At 39.1% G+C, this 17,937-nt stretch overlaps 2 protein-coding genes and 1 non-coding gene across 4 annotated transcripts in view; 1 reads left to right on the top strand and 2 right to left on the bottom strand.

Annotated features, from left to right (window-relative positions):
• The window catches only part of MATN2 (matrilin 2), a 129,476-nt gene extending 125,821 nt beyond the window's left edge, over positions 1–3,655 (top strand). The window contains exons 16-19 of one of the 2 annotated variants that reach the window (XM_036875696.2): positions 612–683; positions 1,070–1,147; positions 1,523–1,621; positions 3,088–3,655. In XM_036875696.2, the coding sequence (XP_036731591.1) occupies positions 612–683; positions 1,070–1,147; positions 1,523–1,621; positions 3,088–3,143 (305 nt within the window). In that variant the 3' untranslated portion in view covers positions 3,144–3,655. Of the gene's footprint in view, positions 1–611; positions 684–1,012; positions 1,148–1,522; positions 1,622–3,087 lie in introns of both variants that reach the window. The other variant, XM_036875687.2, reaches the window with a different exon arrangement.
• A 4,244-nt stretch (positions 3,656–7,899) lies between these two features.
• On the bottom strand, positions 7,900–10,839 carry RPL30 (ribosomal protein L30). Its single transcript, XM_036875764.2, has 5 exons — positions 10,744–10,839; positions 10,583–10,635; positions 10,187–10,332; positions 8,704–8,834; positions 7,900–7,997 (listed from the first exon to the last, which is right to left on the bottom strand). The coding sequence occupies exons 2-5, from the start codon at positions 10,601–10,603 to the stop codon at positions 7,948–7,950; spliced, it is 348 nt and encodes a 115-aa protein (XP_036731659.1). The 5' UTR covers positions 10,604–10,635; positions 10,744–10,839; the 3' UTR covers positions 7,900–7,947.
• On the bottom strand, positions 8,170–8,300 carry LOC118907440 (small nucleolar RNA SNORA72). The gene has a single exon (XR_005022807.1). It is a non-coding gene; the product is annotated as a small nucleolar RNA SNORA72 (small nucleolar RNA).
• Positions 10,840–17,937: the final 7,098 nt, after the last annotated feature.

Genomic DNA, 17,937 nt, shown 5'->3' with positions numbered 1-17,937 from the left:
GCATTAGACTGCCCTTCAGAGTTCAGGTTTTGTTACGCCCAGGAGCTCTCTGTGCTTTTTGCCAGTTCACTGCTTGTGCCAGCTCTGCTTACACACAGCAGTTCTATTTCCCCTTTTACTGGTGTCCCAGCTTCAGTCACCAATAAAATCCCAGTGTATGTAATGTGTCTTCTTCCTCTAGAGGAAAGAACAGTGAGGTGAGGAGGGACCAGGGAGGGAAAGCCTTTCAGATTTCTAATGTGAGTAGATAATGTTTGGCCTTGAGGTGCTTTCATTCAAGTTGAACTGCCTCAAGTGGAGCTGTTGTCATACAACTTAATCCTTGGACAACTAACCTTTTTCCCACCCTACCTTCTAGACAGGACATTTTGGGGGACATTCCTAGGTAAGATGCACTTAAGGGGACCAGGTTCCTTTTACTAGAGAACTGCCCTAGAGTGCTCTTGGATTATCATTAGCAATTGCTTTTTGAATCTGTGGTGTTACCAAATAAAACCGAAGTACCCTGGGTCTCAGCAGGTAGGTAAGGAGCTGGTCCAGGACGTTTCCTAAAGAATACATGCATGCACGCAGACAATTGTCACTCCTTTTGGTCATCTTTTTCCTCCCAGCTCTGGAAGACTCTGATGGAAGTCAAGACTCCCCAGCAGGGGAAATACCAAAGAGGACCCACCAGCCAACAGGTATATTTAAAAGCAGTGTTTCTAGAACCTTTGGTGGGTGCTTCCCCCGTGGTTTCCCCCCAGACAAAAGCTGTGAAGTCAAAGTAAGATCTGAATTATGTTACCTGTGGTATTTTCCCTCGATCACATAGGAAATAGTGACTCTACTCTTTAAGCCATTATTTGATAATAGCCTCTCTGCTGCACAGTCTTTTTGCACAGTATGCCCCAAGGTAAAGCATTGTACCACATCCTAGGAATACCAAGTACCTTACTCTGACAGCTAAAGGCTGTTTTATAACCACACCCATGTCAAGCAGGTTTGACTTCAGTTTTCTTTCTCTTTACAGAATCTGAGCCAGTCACCATAAATATCCGAGACCTACTTTCCTGTTCTAATTTTGCAGTGCAACACAGGTATCTCTTTGAAGAAGACAGTCTTTCACGGTCCACACAAAAACTTTCCCATTCGACAAAATCTTCAGGTAATTCTAAGTGAAATATTACACTAAGATTAACTCGATACCAGCCTGTCAGCTTGCCAACAAACTCAGCTTAAAGGAGGAAAGGAATGGAGGAAGTAGGAGAGAGGATAGGGGAAAAGAGAAGGACTTAAGTAAAATGAGAACTAATAAAAAGAAAAGAAATTGGAGCAGTCTTTTATCTGCAATCCACAATAAAGGCCACTTCCAATGTTGGAAGCATATACTGCCCCTTCCTGGCATTTACTGGATCAGCTGCATGGGAAAGTTTGAACATTTCTTTCATTACGGTTTCTTCCATATACCAATTCAGTCCTATTATGCATCTGGGAGGTCTGGTGGGTTATAGAGGTGAACACTTTCCATCTGCTTTCTCAGGAAGTATTTTGGAAGAAAAACAAGATCAATGCAAATGTGAAAACCTTATAATGTTCCAGAACCTTGCAAATGAAGAAGTAAGAAAATTAACGCAACGCTATATCCTTTTCTAGTATTATAACTTTGTATGGAACAGAATTTTATTAAAACTTCACAAATACTATGTGTGAGTATCTATCAAATGAAGCTATTTCCTATATGCAAGGATAGTGAACTCCACCAAAAGCTATTTTCTTAAGCAGACTGACAGGTATTTGGGAGCTAAGTGCAAGCCAAACGTAATGGCAAGGGCCAAGCTCCTTAGGTGCCACCTCTTGTTCTAGGGGTCTTAACAGTAAGGCTGGGCAGCCAGTCAGTAGGCAAAGTAAAGAAAAAACAGACATTTAAGTCCCTCTCTGCTGGGAGGAAGAGGAGGGTAGATACAGGTCTGAAGTTCATGGTCCAGAAAGTATACACAAAGAATGTTGTAGAACAAAGAGGTTTCAAACTCTATCTGAACTCGAAACCTTTCCTTAAGCCCCAAGCTACACCGCAGCCACTTTCGGTCAATGTGTAGCTTCTAGAAGACTGGGCTCTTTTTGGTTTGATTTTTGGCAGCAGAGATCTTTTGTAGATCAGCACTCTAAGATGAAACATTCTGCCGCAGGAACAGCAAGATCCCATGACTCATTAAACAGTATTTCAAATAAAAGGAATGCTTTGGGATAATGGGAAAATGAGGATTCAGTGCTTTTACACCACCAAATTTTCTGAACTTTAAATTACAGTAAGCTTACTAAGGCCAGTCGGTATATATCTCAACATGCCTATCAACTAGTATATAGGGAATTCTGAACACCCTCTGTGGCAATGGGCTTATGTAAATATAAAGAGCACATGGTAATTCCATTTCTGAAAGCCGGAATTATGCTCTCCTAAGCAGAATAATCCGACAGTGGTTAATACAGATGATGAATCTGGGCTCTAATTCTGCCAAAGGGGCAGGTAGAGGGCATTTAGAAGCAGACAAGGATGATGATAAAAGCTTATTCTTATGCCCCTCACCTCTCCCTTTTCACACACTTCTACTTCACAAGACACTGAGGAAGTTATATATGAAAGAGCACACGTCTGAAGTCTTCAAGGCTGCTACCTTTTGGACGTATCTGGCAACATGGGTGAAAACTCACCAATATCTCTTCTGTTCTGAAGTCATATTTTACTTTCCAAGGCCTAATCCCACATTCCCAACATTAACAGTTCTGGCTCTAAGAGGTGTGTTATGGCAAGCTAATTTACAAGCAACAGAGTGTGAGTAGCATTTACAATTTTAAAAAAAGAAGAATTTTAAGTGAACTATCTGGCTTTGACATTAAAAAAGTATAACCTGAAAAAGATCTGTAGTCTTGGCAGCACGTGTTAAATGAGTTAGTATAAACATACAAGTCAGGATTTTAAAATATTTAATAGAAATGGAATAAAAAGACTTGTATTTTTCAGGACAAATTTTTATGTAGATAAACCAAGTTGTATTTGCATGTAAATAAAAATAGACAATTTAGATTCTTCCTTAATTTGAGATTTACTAGAAGAAATGACACAGCGAATGGAAGCCCTGGAAAACCGCCTGAGATACAGATGAAGATCCGAAATGCTCTATACATATTTGTATGTTATTGTATCAAAGATTACAATGAAAGCAGCTCAGAGCCCCAAAACTCAGGCTTTGTTAATTCTGTAAGGTTCTAAAGTAAAACATAACTAGTGTTGAGAAAGCTGGTTTGCTATAGAAGAAAGGCAGAAAGTAGTCACTAACTTGTACAAATTTATTGAGGAAAAAAATCATTCAGCATCCTAAAATGAGTTTACCAAGTGAGAACAAATAAGCTATGCAAGATATCCTGTAACATACTATAGACATGACTTGCCTTTGCCTCCTCCTGCCTTATAGTATTGCGCCCTCATTTGACTACAAAAATAGTTTGCAGTCTTAATTCTGTAGAACACTGGCCACAGGAAAAGCTATTTTTTTTGTATTGGATTCTATCTGGATATATGTATATGGATGTATGGCAAAAAAAATCATAGAAAATATGTACCTGTATAACAAGTTGGATTTTTTAATACAATATTAAAATTCACCACTTCAGAGAACAGGGTTGTGTGTAAATTCCTAGTTTAACTTTAATGCAAGGTATGTATATGTAAGAAATGGCCAATGAGTATGAAAAAATGATTGAATGTCACAGGAAATGCATGTTAAAACAATCAGCTTGGTTACACCTAGTATGTCTCACTATAGGGTTGATTAAGGATATAAAAATATGGGGTTCTGGTACACTGCTAGTGAAAATGCAAATGCAGTCTCTCTCGAGAATAATCTGTCAGTACCTACCAGAATGGAAATGCACACAACCTTGTACTCCAGTAACTGCACTTACAGGTATCTAACTAGATGACTTTAGCACATATACACAAGGACACCTGTACAAGATGTTACTAGAGTTTATAAACAAATTAGAAATGATCATCATCAGAAAGAGAACTGATTGTGGAATAGTCCGTACTTCAGGAATACAACATTTAAAAGCAATGCACTAGAGCTATATGTATACCTGGTAAAACTTAAAAGCAAAGATGAATTTTAGAAGTCAACTGCACAGTATGATTAGCATACCATTTCTGTAAATTAAAAAACCAGGAACATTACTAGTTGTTCATATACATAACTAAGTACAAAAAATGTTCTGCAAGGATACACACAATAGGGGTTGTCCCAGGGGAAGATAAGGAAGTAGGAATAGGGACAGGGTCAAAGGACACTTCATCAGTTCCAAGTACTGAGAGCAGCAACAAACACTGCAGATGGCATCTTCATTAAGAAATGAAGAACCCCCAAATCACATCCTTCCCATGAAAGCTACTGTATTTTGGAGGCCAAATGATACTTTACAAACAAGACACCTTGAATAAGCTTGTATTTCCCATCAGAATGCCCTCCCCAAAGGCAGTGTGTAGAATGGGAAGAACAGCTAGGCCTCAATCTTACCTGAAAATTATCTAATTCTTTCAAAGTATAAAAGTTGCGATTCAAAGTATCAAAATCTTCAGTTTATATCTGAGTCATCCAGTTCCTGAAAACAGGTTTTCATTGGGAAGTACTGATTTGGGTTGGCAGGGCATTTCTGAGATGTAATTAGTTCAGGCATTGCCTCCAGTTCTCAATTGTACTTCATTTTCTGTTGACTCCTGGCTCCCTCTAGTGGTTCTAGAGTGTCCCCCACCCGCCCAAACCCTTTTGAACTAGTGAATACATTTCATGGTAAGGTTTCAACTTTCTCCAACTGGGGGAGGAAAATACCTTAGTGGGCAATAACAGAGGTCCTCTGACCAATCCATCAAATTTTCATATTAATCCAAGATACTTATCTTTAAGATTGTCTAAAATTTGAAATACAGCTTCTTTGGCTCCGTGTATCTCAGGTGTAAAAGGTTTGCATTCTAGTTTCATTATGGGTGTGAACCTTCCAGGTCTTAATTTCCTCAGGTCGAATGGCACTAAATACTATCTCATTGGGATGTCAGGAGGGTTAAATGGGTAACATGTACATTACTTAGTAAAGTATGTAACACATTTTAAATGCTCAATATTAGCTATTATGTTTTTATTCTTCAGCAGCCAAATATCTGATATGCTTCAAGTGTCGACTGAGTCAACAAATCAATTCTGTGCTTACTGAGGAAAAGTACATTAGCAGACTACCACTCCTAAATTTTCTTTTGAAGCAAGTAGGTAGGAGCAGCAAATTAAACAATAGTAAATGTACAAGATGATCAAGACCTACAATCAACAAGATGAAGATGAAATTCTGGCCTATAAAGCCACAAACTTATCAGTGAGAAATAAATCCTTAAGCCCTGAAAGTCATTATATACTCTGGTTGTTCAAAATCTATCAATGTGCTAGTCACCTAGTGAGTGATGTAAAGTTGAAACGCTAGGTCCCTCTCCAGTTAAGACCTCAGTTTAGTGGAGACAGATGTGATTAATGCCAGTAACACAGGATTCCTTGGTAACTCAGGGGCTACCAGTCTACACAGAATGACGATTTCGGGTAGACTGGGACAAGAAGGGTGAAGGAAAACCAGATGCCACTATTGGCCTGGGAACACAAGTCTAAGAGGCAGCTGGAAATAAGTGCTGAAAGAGATCAGATCAAAGAGAATTTTTTTCCATGAACCAGCTGACCATCTTCCAGAAGCCCAAATGATGGTATTTACAGCCAGCCAAAGTTTGGTTTCTTCTCTATAGTAATCTTTTGCTCCTGTCACCATACCATACCTCCAGGCCTAATAGGCAGTTCAGTATAGGTATGGAATTAAGTCCAATTGGCTGGAATCTCCTGCAATCCCCTGTCTACTAGAGCTTCCAGGCAAGCAAATTACTTTTATTATAATGAGAAAAGAACATTGAAAAATTCAATTTTAGACCTTCTGAGTTCTTGGTTAGTGGTATTTTCTCCAATTCTGGCAGCACTTTAATGGCACATAGCAGCCGGTTCAGGCCAGAATGCGTTATGTTCCCTATTTAGCTTCAAACCCTTTTCTTGCTGAAACAATGGTAAGTGCACAAAACCACAAATAAAAGACAACAGCCAAATGATCTTACAGCATGTTATCACTACCTAGGCCCCAGAAACCAGTTGTTGTTTTCTAAAAACCATCATTCCAAAATGCCTGCAGCTGAAGTCATGCACGAGAACCATTCATGCAAGAGAACCATTACAAAGAAATGGTACACTGATACCTGTAATACTGTATTTGTGAGGTACCACCTCATAAGAAATTAAACTGGAACTAGTCAGCCTGGAGAGAAAAAACATCTAAAAAAACCTAAATAGCATGAAAGGTCAATTTGAAAGAAGAAATTGATGACCAAGGGGAAACACAGCACAGAAACTTCTTTATCCAAAACTGAAACATGTTGAACTATGGAAACAAACTTAAAGCACAAGAGACCAGCAGTAATCTGACAAATACAATTCTTATCAAGGAAAAAAATTTCAAGCCTTTTAAACTACCTTAGTCACACATCTTTGATTTGCAAATATGAGCAACTTAAGGTATTTACCGATTTTCATATAGCTCTGTGGCTCTTTGCCAGATGCTACTTTGAAAAGGTGGGGTGACATCTGGGAGTGTTAACAATGACATGGAAAGAAGAGTGAGAATATCCTGCAGTCCCACAGCCTTCCACAAAAGATTGCCCCACCAAAAATATGAATGGTGCCCCCAAACTGAAAAATACTGAGTAACTGAACTAGTACGAAAACTCAGTAACAACTACTCTCTAAATTATATCTACCACCTCAGTAACTTCAAACTAAAGCCAGGTAATGTTAACTTGAAAGGTAACTAATTCCCTCACCTGTGAAACTGGGAATTTGACCCACCCATGGTTATATAGATATTATAGATATTAAGAAGTAGTCTTCTGACTTCAAGTTCAGTGAATACTTGACTTCCTGTGTATTAAAGAAATCCAAAGAAAATATTGACAGTGTATTAAAGGCACCCTCATCTCCTATGTCTCTCATCTACCAACAAAAAATTCTTCCAAGTTGATTCTTAAGTCCCAAAGACGTTGTCTTCTGTAGCCTTAGAGTTTCTACAGACTACCTAGGGTATACCACCCTACCAGTAACATTCGACTATAAATCAAGATACATCTCAATCAGTATTTTCTCCCAAGTTAATTCCTTTGAAATATTCTAAAGGATATTAACAGGTGTGGGAAAAGGATTCCATAGAACATACCTGGGAGATGTAGTATTGTTTCCCCAAAATCTGAACCCCAAACATGTTATTATCTTTTAGGACTGAAATTATATAAAACACACTTTGGGCAACTGTGAATTTAACTTACTGAAGATCTGGGATTATTCTGAAGTCTTCCAAATACATTCATTTATCCTACCCCAACCAATGCACTCTTAGGAGATCAGTTCATTAAAAGTTCAATAGAACTTTTCTCAGCCTGTGACAAAATTTTGGGGAGAAGCAATGTATTTCACTTAATTCTCTTTGCTACTCAGATTCGGCAGATTTAAACTGGACTATAAACTGCAATTACGGTTAAATTCTGGGTATTAAACCTTGCTGCGTCTCAAACACATTCAAATGTGAAATGCTAACATCATCTTGAGATTAAAATTAAGAAAATCTGGAGCAGGAAAGGAACTCAGCACACTCTCTTTACAAAAACAGAAAAATGGAAACTGGGATGTATAGCTCTTAACCCAAGCCTTGCTACCAAATCTAGCTGCCACATCCTCTCTAATCCTGCCTTCAACAAAGTGTACGCAAACAAAAAAACAGAAAGAAAATACATGAACACTGTTTTTAAAACAAGCTTTGGCCAGTTTTATTAAAGGAAAGTTTTGATATTTACTTTTCACCAGTCTGCTCTGGCATGCTTCTAATGATATCAGAATCACCTAGAAAATAAAACACAACAGTTTTACAATTCATTTTACTGCCATCTGGAAATCATTAAATTAGTAGTGGTTATCTTCCAAAGTTATTACTAGCTATCCTACTCATTTCTCTAGTTTGATCAGATATCTAGACACATTCTCCATGTAAAATGCATAATTTAAATGAGACTTAGTTTATCACCAGCATTTATAAACCAGACCTAGGTAAAGAACTAGGTCTGGGGACACATGCATGGTCTTAATATAGCGAATGTTTAGCCTGCCCTGATTATTACAAAATCAGAACAGCGAGAATATTCGCAGTATTTTATGAATTAATTAAAAATTCACGAGTTCAAAACAGTATGATGTATATTTGTAGGCACTTCTTTTTCTCAACCTAATTTTACCTGTCTATTCTCAGGCAGCTGGTAAGGATTCCTTTCTTCTATTATTTCCCCAGATTATTCTCTCATTATAATTTCACTTTTTACCAATGCCCTAAGTAACTATTTCTTAGGTACTTTAAACAAAAAATTTCATTTTTAACAAAGCCAATTATAATATACTAACATTCATTATCAATTCCTGGTGAAATGAAACTATAGGAGATCCCTTGAGTTCCAAATTCTCACTATCTGAACTCAGGGACCAAACATATTTATGTAGCAAGGAGTACTTGTATCACATTATAAAGGAAAAATGTTATGATTTAAAAAAAGCATACCTGGATCAATGATAGCCAATGTGCATACTCTGTAGTATTTTCCACATGCTGTGCCCAATTCAATGTTATGGCCACTGTAGTGATGGACACCAGTTTTGGCCAACATAGCATAGTACTCTATTTCAGATTTCCTTTGGGAACCAAAAAAAGGCAAATAAATGCCACACCAACTATGACAGATTAAGTATTACTACTTTTTTCATTAGTTTTCCTGTTGGTAAGGCCTTCAAACATTAACTAAACCAGTTATAACTCTTAAAAACATATTAGCATATCCATTAACCAATACAAATCATCCTTTCCTTAACCCCTTATGAGATGGGTCTACCAGTAAATACCTACTAAATACCTAGTATATTTAAGACAGTATCTATGCTCATGGAAAATGTAGGATGCAAAATAAAAGCATTATTTACTACACACGAGACACTTTATATAAATACACAAGATAACCTCTAAAGTATCATATACTCCAGTTTTTTTAACTTATGAAGAAATTGAGGCACAGAATAAACAGGGAATCCAGAATCCGAACAATGTTATTTTCAAAAGCCGTATCATCCTCTGGTGCTCTGTATGGTGAATAATACTGACCCAGAGTTAACATTTCTGTGTCAACTGAGTAGGTAGGTATTAATGGCTTTATAAACTTGAAGAGTCCCAACAGAACCTTACCACTATCCAAAGGATGGATCAACAGACCAGTTATAGTTATGTTTGTTAAAAATACATCATCTCAGGTACCATCACTGACCCATTAAATCAGAACCTGCAGTTTAGCAAGATCTCTGGTGATTGTGTGCACATTCACTTTTGAAAAGCACTGTTATGGACGGTAAGCATGAAAGAAAGGGTAATAAAATCAAACTATGGGATGAGGTGGATCAGAGAGCACGCCAGGCTTTTAAAATTATGTACAGACACCGTTTATAAAGCATTTTGAGCAATTTATGCATTACTACAGGAAAATCAACACCATCAGGGGACTAATCATGTGGCTTATATTCTGCACAATCTGAGTCTAACATTTACAATACCAAGTTCAATTTCAAAATATAGTCAAATTGGGTGAAACATAGCCAGCCTCAACTTTTCTTATCCTAGCTTTACTACACTAAAGCAAGTTCATATAATGAAGTACTTTTAAAATGTGTCTTAAGTTCAAATTATGACCAAAAAGGAAAGATAGAAAACACACAAAAAAGCAAATTGTGTGTGTGTGCTTCCCTCAAACCTTGACGTTGTACGGCTGTAACACCTCTTCTGTCACAGTTCTCCCAATGACAAGCTTACAACAGGCGAGACACGATTTGGGGTTGGGGTGGGTCCGCAGCACCCCTAAATCATTTGAAAAGTGTTCGCTTGTAAAACAAACTATATAAAACCGAGTTCACGCTACCCACATTGCAAGTTTACGCTCCCGGATACTCGCTCACGGTGAATCTGCAGTGAGCGACGCACAGAATCAGGCTCCTTCCATTACCTCAAGGCCGGGCAGTTGTTGGCGAGGATGACCAGTTTCGCTTTGCCTTGTCTTATCATTTTCAGAGTCTGCTTGTATCCCAACACGTATTTCCCACTTTTCATAACGAGCTGGAGCCTGGAGTTGATGGACTCCAGCGACTTTTTCTACAAAGCAAACATTAAACACGTACCTGAAGGCCTTGTTTGTAACCACAAAACGGGACCCCGTTTTCTGGAAACCAGGCCCCTTACTAAAACCCCCTAGGTCAAGGTTCCCGAGTCATTGAGAGGGTCTCTCCTTGTGGGGCCCCCCCAACGCCGGGCACGCTGTCTCCCCAGTGCGCGCGGATCTGCCCGCCGGCCGAGACTCATCTCCCCACGTGAACCGGCTTCAGGCCTGGTCCGCCTAACTCACCGTCTTCTTTGCGGCCACCATCTTCCTGCCTTAGGTGCGGAGCAGCTCCCAGCCTGCAACACACAGAGGACAGAAGATTATGTTCAGGATCCCGAGCTCCACACGGCAACCCACTAGGCTCTCAGTGACGCCTAAACCTCCACCCCGCGGAGACCACTGACCGAACACAAGGGCCAAGATGGCTGGGGAGCAAGGAAAGAAGTGACTCCCACAATGCACAGCTCTTCACCGCAGGGCCGAGCGCCGGGACCGGAAACGGAAGCGAACAGCAAGCGGAAGGGGCGGACAAGAAGAGGAAGGCTGCCGCCGGTTGCTCAGCGCCGCAGGTTGGCGTGGCTACACACCTGTAACCTTGTAGGAGCTGCGGTCCTTAAAATTCGCGCTGTGACACTCTGCTGCTCTGAGCTACGGACTAGGAAACCGAGGAACGTCGAACTGAGTGGGAGTTGGAGAAGCCGACTGAGGGTGACGCGGGAGTGCGGTGGGAACAGCGGCGGCGGCTGGACCAAGGTCCTAGGGGCTGCTTGAGTTCCGCGCGAAGTCGCGGCTCCCGGGAGACGAAGGCAGGACTCCGGTGCTCTTGGCTCCCGTCTTCCTTTCGCCGGCAGTTCTCCTGGGGCTGAAGCCGCTACGAGCGCTCCCCTGCCCTCGCCCAGGTTGCCAGTTCCTCGGAGAACGCTGGCAACCCGCGCCGGCTCCCCCAAACTCACCTCTTGTGGCACAGTTAGCCCAGTCTGCACAGAAAGAGCGATAAATATGTCTACTTTTTAAAAACTTTTGTTCGGAACGTTGAGCCTTGATAAAAATGTCAAATGACGGGTCATTCAACAATGTTAAGCACAGAAAGTCTCCCACCACCACTGAAAAAGTGCAAAGTAAAATCAGACCAGTAGGCAAGCTGTCATTGTGTGTAAACTAGGAATCTCCTACAGAAACAGTTGCTTAAAGACATGTGAACAAGGACATTTATCACAGCATTATTTTTAATAGCAAAAAAAATTGAAATAACATCAAATGCTTGTCATACTTAACCAATATATACGCTTGTATATGCATAGAAGAATTCAATTCTGGAAAGCTAATCATCAAAAGTTATCTTTGGGTAAGAGATTAGGTGCTTAGTAGAGGACATTTTCTATTTTATGTATTTCAGTACTGCTTTAATTATTTTACAGCATGCAGTTATGTAAAAAGTTCCTTTTAAATATTTTAAGTGGATCTTGTGAAACATTAAGTATACCTTAAAGCAGTATTTCTCAAACTATTGCTCCCAGATGACCTGATTAAGAATCACTTTGAATTCTGATTCCTGGACCCTGCTCAGGTCTGTGGAAGAAATCTCTGGACTTGGGGCTTGGGAGTCTGAGTTTAGTAAGCAGCCTTTGTCAGTCTTACAAATACTAAAATTTGAGAAGTAGAAAACTAAAGAATGAGTAGCCAAGTTGGTTTTCAGGCATGCACTGTTAGATAGAGAGATAAACTAAATAATGCCTTACACTACATAATTTGCTTTCCACTTCCAAAGCTTTTTATTTATTTATTTATTTATTTTGGTATCATTTAATATACAATTACATGAGCAACACTGATTACTAGATTCCCCCCATTATCAAGACCCCAACATACCCCATTACAGTCACTGTCCATCAATGTAGTAAGATGCTATAGAATCACTACTTTTCTTCTCTGTGCTATACTGCCTTCCCCATGCCCTCTGCTACTTTATGTGAACTAATCATAATGCCCCTTATTCCCCTTCGCCCTCCCTTCCCACTGCAGTCCCCTCAGTTCCTTTCCCTTTGGCAACTGTTAGTCCATTCTTGGGTTCTGTGAGTCTGCTGCTGTTTTGTTCCTTCAGTTTTTGCTTTGTTCTTATGCTCCACATATGATTCAAATTATTTGGTACTTGTCTTTCTCTGCCTGGCTTATTTCACTGAACATAATACCCTCTAGCTCCATCCATGTTGTTGCAAATGGCAGGATTTGTTTTCTTCTTATGGCTGAATAATACTCCATTGTGTATATGTACCACTTCTTTATCCATTCATCTACTGGTGGACACTTAGGTTGCTTCTATTTCTTGGCTATTGTAAATAGTGCTGCAATAAACATAGGGGAGCACGTCTTTTTGAAATTGGGCTCCTGCATTCTTAGGGTAAATTCCTACGAGTGGAATTCCTAGGTCAAATGGTATTTCTATTTTTAGTTTTTTGAGGAACCTCCATATTGCTTTCCACAATGGTTGAACTAGTTTACATTCCCACCAGCAGTGTAGGAGGGTTCCTCTTTCTCCACATCCTCGCCAGCATCTGTTGCTCCTATTCTTTCCTGTGTTGGCCATCCTAACTGGTAGGAGTTGATATCTCATTGTAGTTTTAATTTGCATTTCCCTGATAATTAGCGATGTGGAGCATCTTTTCATGTGTCTGTTCACCATCTGAATTTCTTCTTTGGAGAATTGTCTGTTCATATCCTCCACCCATTTTTTAATAGAGTTATTTGCTTTTTGGGTGTTGAGGAGTATGAGTTCTTTATATATTTTGGATGTTAACCCCTTGTCAGATATGTCATTTACAAATATATTTTCCCATACTGTAGGAGGCCTTTTTGTTCTGCTGATAGTGTCCTTTGCTGTAGAGAAGCTTTTTAACATGATGTCCCATTTGTTCATGTTTTATTTTGTTTCCCTTCTGAGGAGATGGGTTCAGGAAAAAGTTGCTCATGTTTATATTCAAGAGATTTTTGCCTATGTTGTCTTCTAAGAGTTTTATGGTTTCATGACTTACAGTCAGGTTTTTGATCCATTTTGAGTGTACTTTTGTATATGAGGTTAGACAATAATCCAGTTTCATTATCTTACAGGTAGCTGTCCAGTTTTGCCAACACCAGCGGTTGAAGGGGCTGTCATTTGCCCATTGTATATCCATGGCTCCTTTATAGTATATTAATTAACCATATATGCTTGGGTTAATATCTGGACTTTCTGTTCTGTTCCACTGGTCTATGGGTCGGTTCTTGTGCCAGTACTAAATTGTCTTGATTACTGTGGCTTTATAGTAGAGCTTGAAGTCAGGGAGTGTAATTCCCCCTGCTTTATTCTTCCTTCTCAGGATTGCTTTGGCTATTCAGGGTCTTTTGTGGTTCCATATGAACTTTAGAATTCTTTGCGCTAGTTCATTGAAGAATGCTGTTGGTATTTTGATAGGGATTGCATTGAATATACAGATTGCTTTAGGCAGGATGGCCATTTTGACAATATTAATTCTTCCTATCCATGAGCACGGGATGTGTTTCCGTTTATTGGTATCTTCTTTAATTTCTCTCATGTCCTGTAGTTTTCAGAGTATAGGTCTTTCACTTCCTTGGTTAGGTTTATTCCTAGGCATTTTATTCTTTTTGATGCAATTGTGAATGGAATTGTTTTCCTGATTTCTATTTCTGCTGGTTCATTGTTAGGGTATAGGAATGCAGCAGATTCCTGTGTGTTAATTTTGTATCCCACAACTTTGCTGAATTCATATATTAGATTTAGTAGTTTTGGAGTGCATTCTTTAGGGTTTTTTATGTACAATATCATGTCATCTGCAAACAGGGACAGTTTGACTTCTTCCTTGCCAATCTGGATGCCTTTTATTTCTTTGTGTTGTCTGATTGCTGTGGCTAGGACCTCCAGAACTATTGTTGAATAAAAGTGGGTAGAGTGGGCATCCTTGTCTTTTCCTAATCTTAAAGGGAAAGCTTTCAGTTTCTTGCTGTTAAGTATAATGTTGGCTGTGGGTTTGTTATATATGGCCTTTATTATGTTGAGGTCCTTGCCCTCTATACCCATTTTGTTAAGAGTTTTTATCATGAATGGATGTTGAATTTTGTCAAATGCTTTTTCAGCATCTACGGAGATGACCATGTGGTTTTTGTCCTTTTTGTTGATGTGGTGGATAATGTTGATGCATTTTCGAATGCTGTGCCATCCTTGCATCCCTGGAATGAATTTTAGTTGATCATGATGGATAATCTTTTTGATGTATTTTTGAATTCGGCTTGCTAATATTTTGTTTAGTATTTTTCCATCTATGTTCATCAGGGTATTGGTCTGAAATTTTCTTTTTTTGTGGTGTCTTTGCCTTGCTTTCATATTAGAGTGATGTTGGCCGTGTAGAATGAGTTTGGGAGTATTCCCTCCTCTTCTACTTTTTGGAAAACTTTGAGGAGGATGGTTATTAGGTCTTCACTAAATGTTTGATAAAATTCAGGAGTGAAACCATCTGGTCCAGAAGTTTTGTTCTTAGGTAGTGTTTTGATTACCAATTCAATTTCCTTGCTGGTAATTGGTCTATTCAGACTTCCTGTTTCTTCCTGGGTCAGCCTTGGAAAGTTGTATTTTTCTAGGAAGTTGTCCATTTCTTCTAGGTTATCCAGTTTGTTAGTGTATAATTTTTCATAGTATTCTCTAGTAATTCTTTGTATTTCTGTGGTGTCCATAGTGTTTTCCTTTCTATTTCTGAATCTGTTTATGTGTGTAGGCTGTCTTTTTTCTTGATAAGTCTGGCTAGGGGTTTATCTATTTCATTTATTTTCTCGAAGAACCAGCTTCTGCTTTCATTGATTCTTTCTATTGTTTTATTCTTCTCAATTTTATTTATTTATGGTCTAATCTTTATTATGTTCCCCCTTGTACTGACTTTGGGCCTCATTTGTTCTTCCTTTACTAGTTTCGTTAATTCTGAGTTTAGACTATTCATTTGGGATTGTTGTTTTTTCCTGAGGTAAGCCTGTATTGCAATATACTTCCCTCTTAGCACAGCCTTCACTGTATCCCACAGATTTTCCAGTGTTGAATTATTGTTGTCATTTGTCTCCATATATTGCTTGATCTCTGTTTTTATTTGGTCATTGATCCATTGATTATTTAGGAGCGTGTTATTAAGCCTTCATGTCTTTGTGGGCTTTTTCATTTTCTTTGTGTAATTTATTTCTAGTTTCATACCTTTGTGATCTGAGAAGCTGGTTGGTACAATTTCAGTCTTTTTGAATTTACTGAGGCTCTTTTTGTGGCTTAGTATATGATCTATTCCTGAAAATATTCCATGTGCACTTGAGTAGAATGTGTATCCGGTTGCTCTTGGATGGAGTGTTCTGTAGGTGTCCATTTGGTCCAACTGTTCTAATATGTTTTTCAGTGCCTCTGTCTCTTTACTTATTATCTGTCTGGTGGATCAGTCCTTTGGAGTGAGTGGTGTGTTGAAGTCTCCTAAAATGAATGTATTGCATTCTATTTCCCCCTTTAATTCTGTTAGTATTTGTTTCACATATGTAGGTGATCTGTGTTGGGTGCATAGGTATTTGTAATAGTTATATCCTCTTGTTGGATTGACCCCTTTATCATTATGTAGTGTCCTTTTTTGTCTCTTGTTACTTTCTTTGTTTTGAAGTCTATTTTGTCTGATACAAGTACTGGAACTCTTGCTTTTTTTCTCCCTATTAGTTGCATGAAATATCTTTTTTCCATCCCTTTACTTTCAGTCTGTGTATGTCTTTGGGTTTGAAGTTAGTCTCTATAGGGAGCATATAAACAGGTCTTGTTTTTTATCCATTCAGTGACTCTATGTCTTTTGATTGGTGCATGCAGATCATTTACATTTAGGGTGATTATCAATAGGTATGTACTTATTGCCATTGCAGGCTTTAGATTCGTGGTTACCAAAGGCTCAAGGGTAATTATCTTACTATCTAACAGTCTGAATTAACTCAATATGCTATTACAAACACAATCTAAAGGTTCTTTTTTTTTTCCTCCTATGTTCTTTATGTGTTTGGTATCAGATTCTGTAATTTTTGTCTATCCCTGTTTATTTCCTCTGGTGACAGCTATTCAACCTTACGAGCACATCCATCTGTAGCAGTCCCTCCACAATGCCCTGTACAGGTGGTTTGTGGGAGGTAAATTCTCTCCACTTTTGCTTATCTGAAAATTGTTTAATCCCTCCTTCAAATTTAAATGATAACCTTGCCAGGTAGAGTATTCTTGGTTTGAGGCCCTTCTTTATCATTGCATTAAATATATCATCCCACTCCCTTCTGGCCTGTAAGGTTTCTGTTGAGAAATCTGATGGTAGCCTGATAGGTTTTTCTTTGTATGTGATCTTTTTTCTCTCTCTAGCTGCTTTCAAAAGTCTGTCTGTCTTTATCCTTGATCTTTGCCATTTTAATTATTGTATGTCTTGATGTTGTCTTCCTTGGGTCCCTTATGTTGGGAGATCTGTGCACCTCCGTGGCCTGAAAGACTATCTCCTTCCCCAGATTGGGGAAGTTATCAGCAATTACCTCCTCAATGACACTTTCTATCCATTTTCTCTCTTCTTCTTCTTCTGGTGCCCCTATAATGTGACTATTGTTCCAATTTGATTGGTCACACAGTTCTCTCAATATTCTTTCATTCTTAGAGCTGCTTTTTTCTCTCTGTGCCTCAGCTTCTTTGTATTCCTCTTCTCTAATTTCTATTCCATTTACTGTCTCTTCTACTATATCTAATCTGCTTTAAAATCCCTCTGTTGTATCAATGGAATATTCCGCAGCCATAAGAAAGAAACAGATCCTACCATTTGCAACAACATGGATGGGGCTAGAGGGTATTATGCTCAGTGAAATAAGCCAAGTGGAGAAGGACAAGCACCAAATGATTTCACTCATATGTGGAGTATAAGAACAAAGGAAAACTGAAGGAACAAAACAGCAGCACAATCACAGAACCCAAGAATGGACTAATAGTTACCAAAGGGAAAGGGACTGGGGACAATGGGTGGGAAGGGAGGGATAAGGGCGGGGAAAAAGAAAGAGGGCATTACGATTAGCATGTATAGTGCATGGGGGACACGGGGAGGGCTGCGCAACACAGAGAGGACAAGTAGTGATTTTACAGTATCTTACTACGCAGATGGACAGTGACTGTGAAGGGGTATGTGGGGGGGACTTGGTGAAGGGGGGAACCTAGTAAACATAATGTTCTTTCTGTAATTGTAGATTAATGATACCAAAAAAAAAAAATCCCTCCGTTGTATGTTTCATTTCAGACATGGAATTTCTTAATGATTGAATCTCCATCTTAAATTCATTCCTGAGGTCTTGAATATTTTTCTGTACCTCCATGAGCATGTTTATGATTTTTATTTTGAACTCTTTCAGGATGATTGGTGAGTTCAGTTTCATTTGGCCCTTTTTCTGTGGTTTGTGAGATTTTGTTCTGGACCAGGTCCCTTTGACATTTCATATTTCTATGTGGTACCCTCTAGTGCCCAGAAGCTCTAGTCTCTGGAGCTGCTCAGCCCCTGGAGTGTGGTTGGGGATCACAGGGGAGTGGC

This window comes from Manis pentadactyla, chromosome 3 (genome assembly GCF_030020395.1).
Source record: "Manis pentadactyla isolate mManPen7 chromosome 3, mManPen7.hap1, whole genome shotgun sequence".
Taxonomy (NCBI): Eukaryota; Metazoa; Chordata; class Mammalia; order Pholidota; family Manidae; genus Manis; species Manis pentadactyla.
This window is presented reverse-complemented; position numbering and strand designations above follow the sequence as displayed.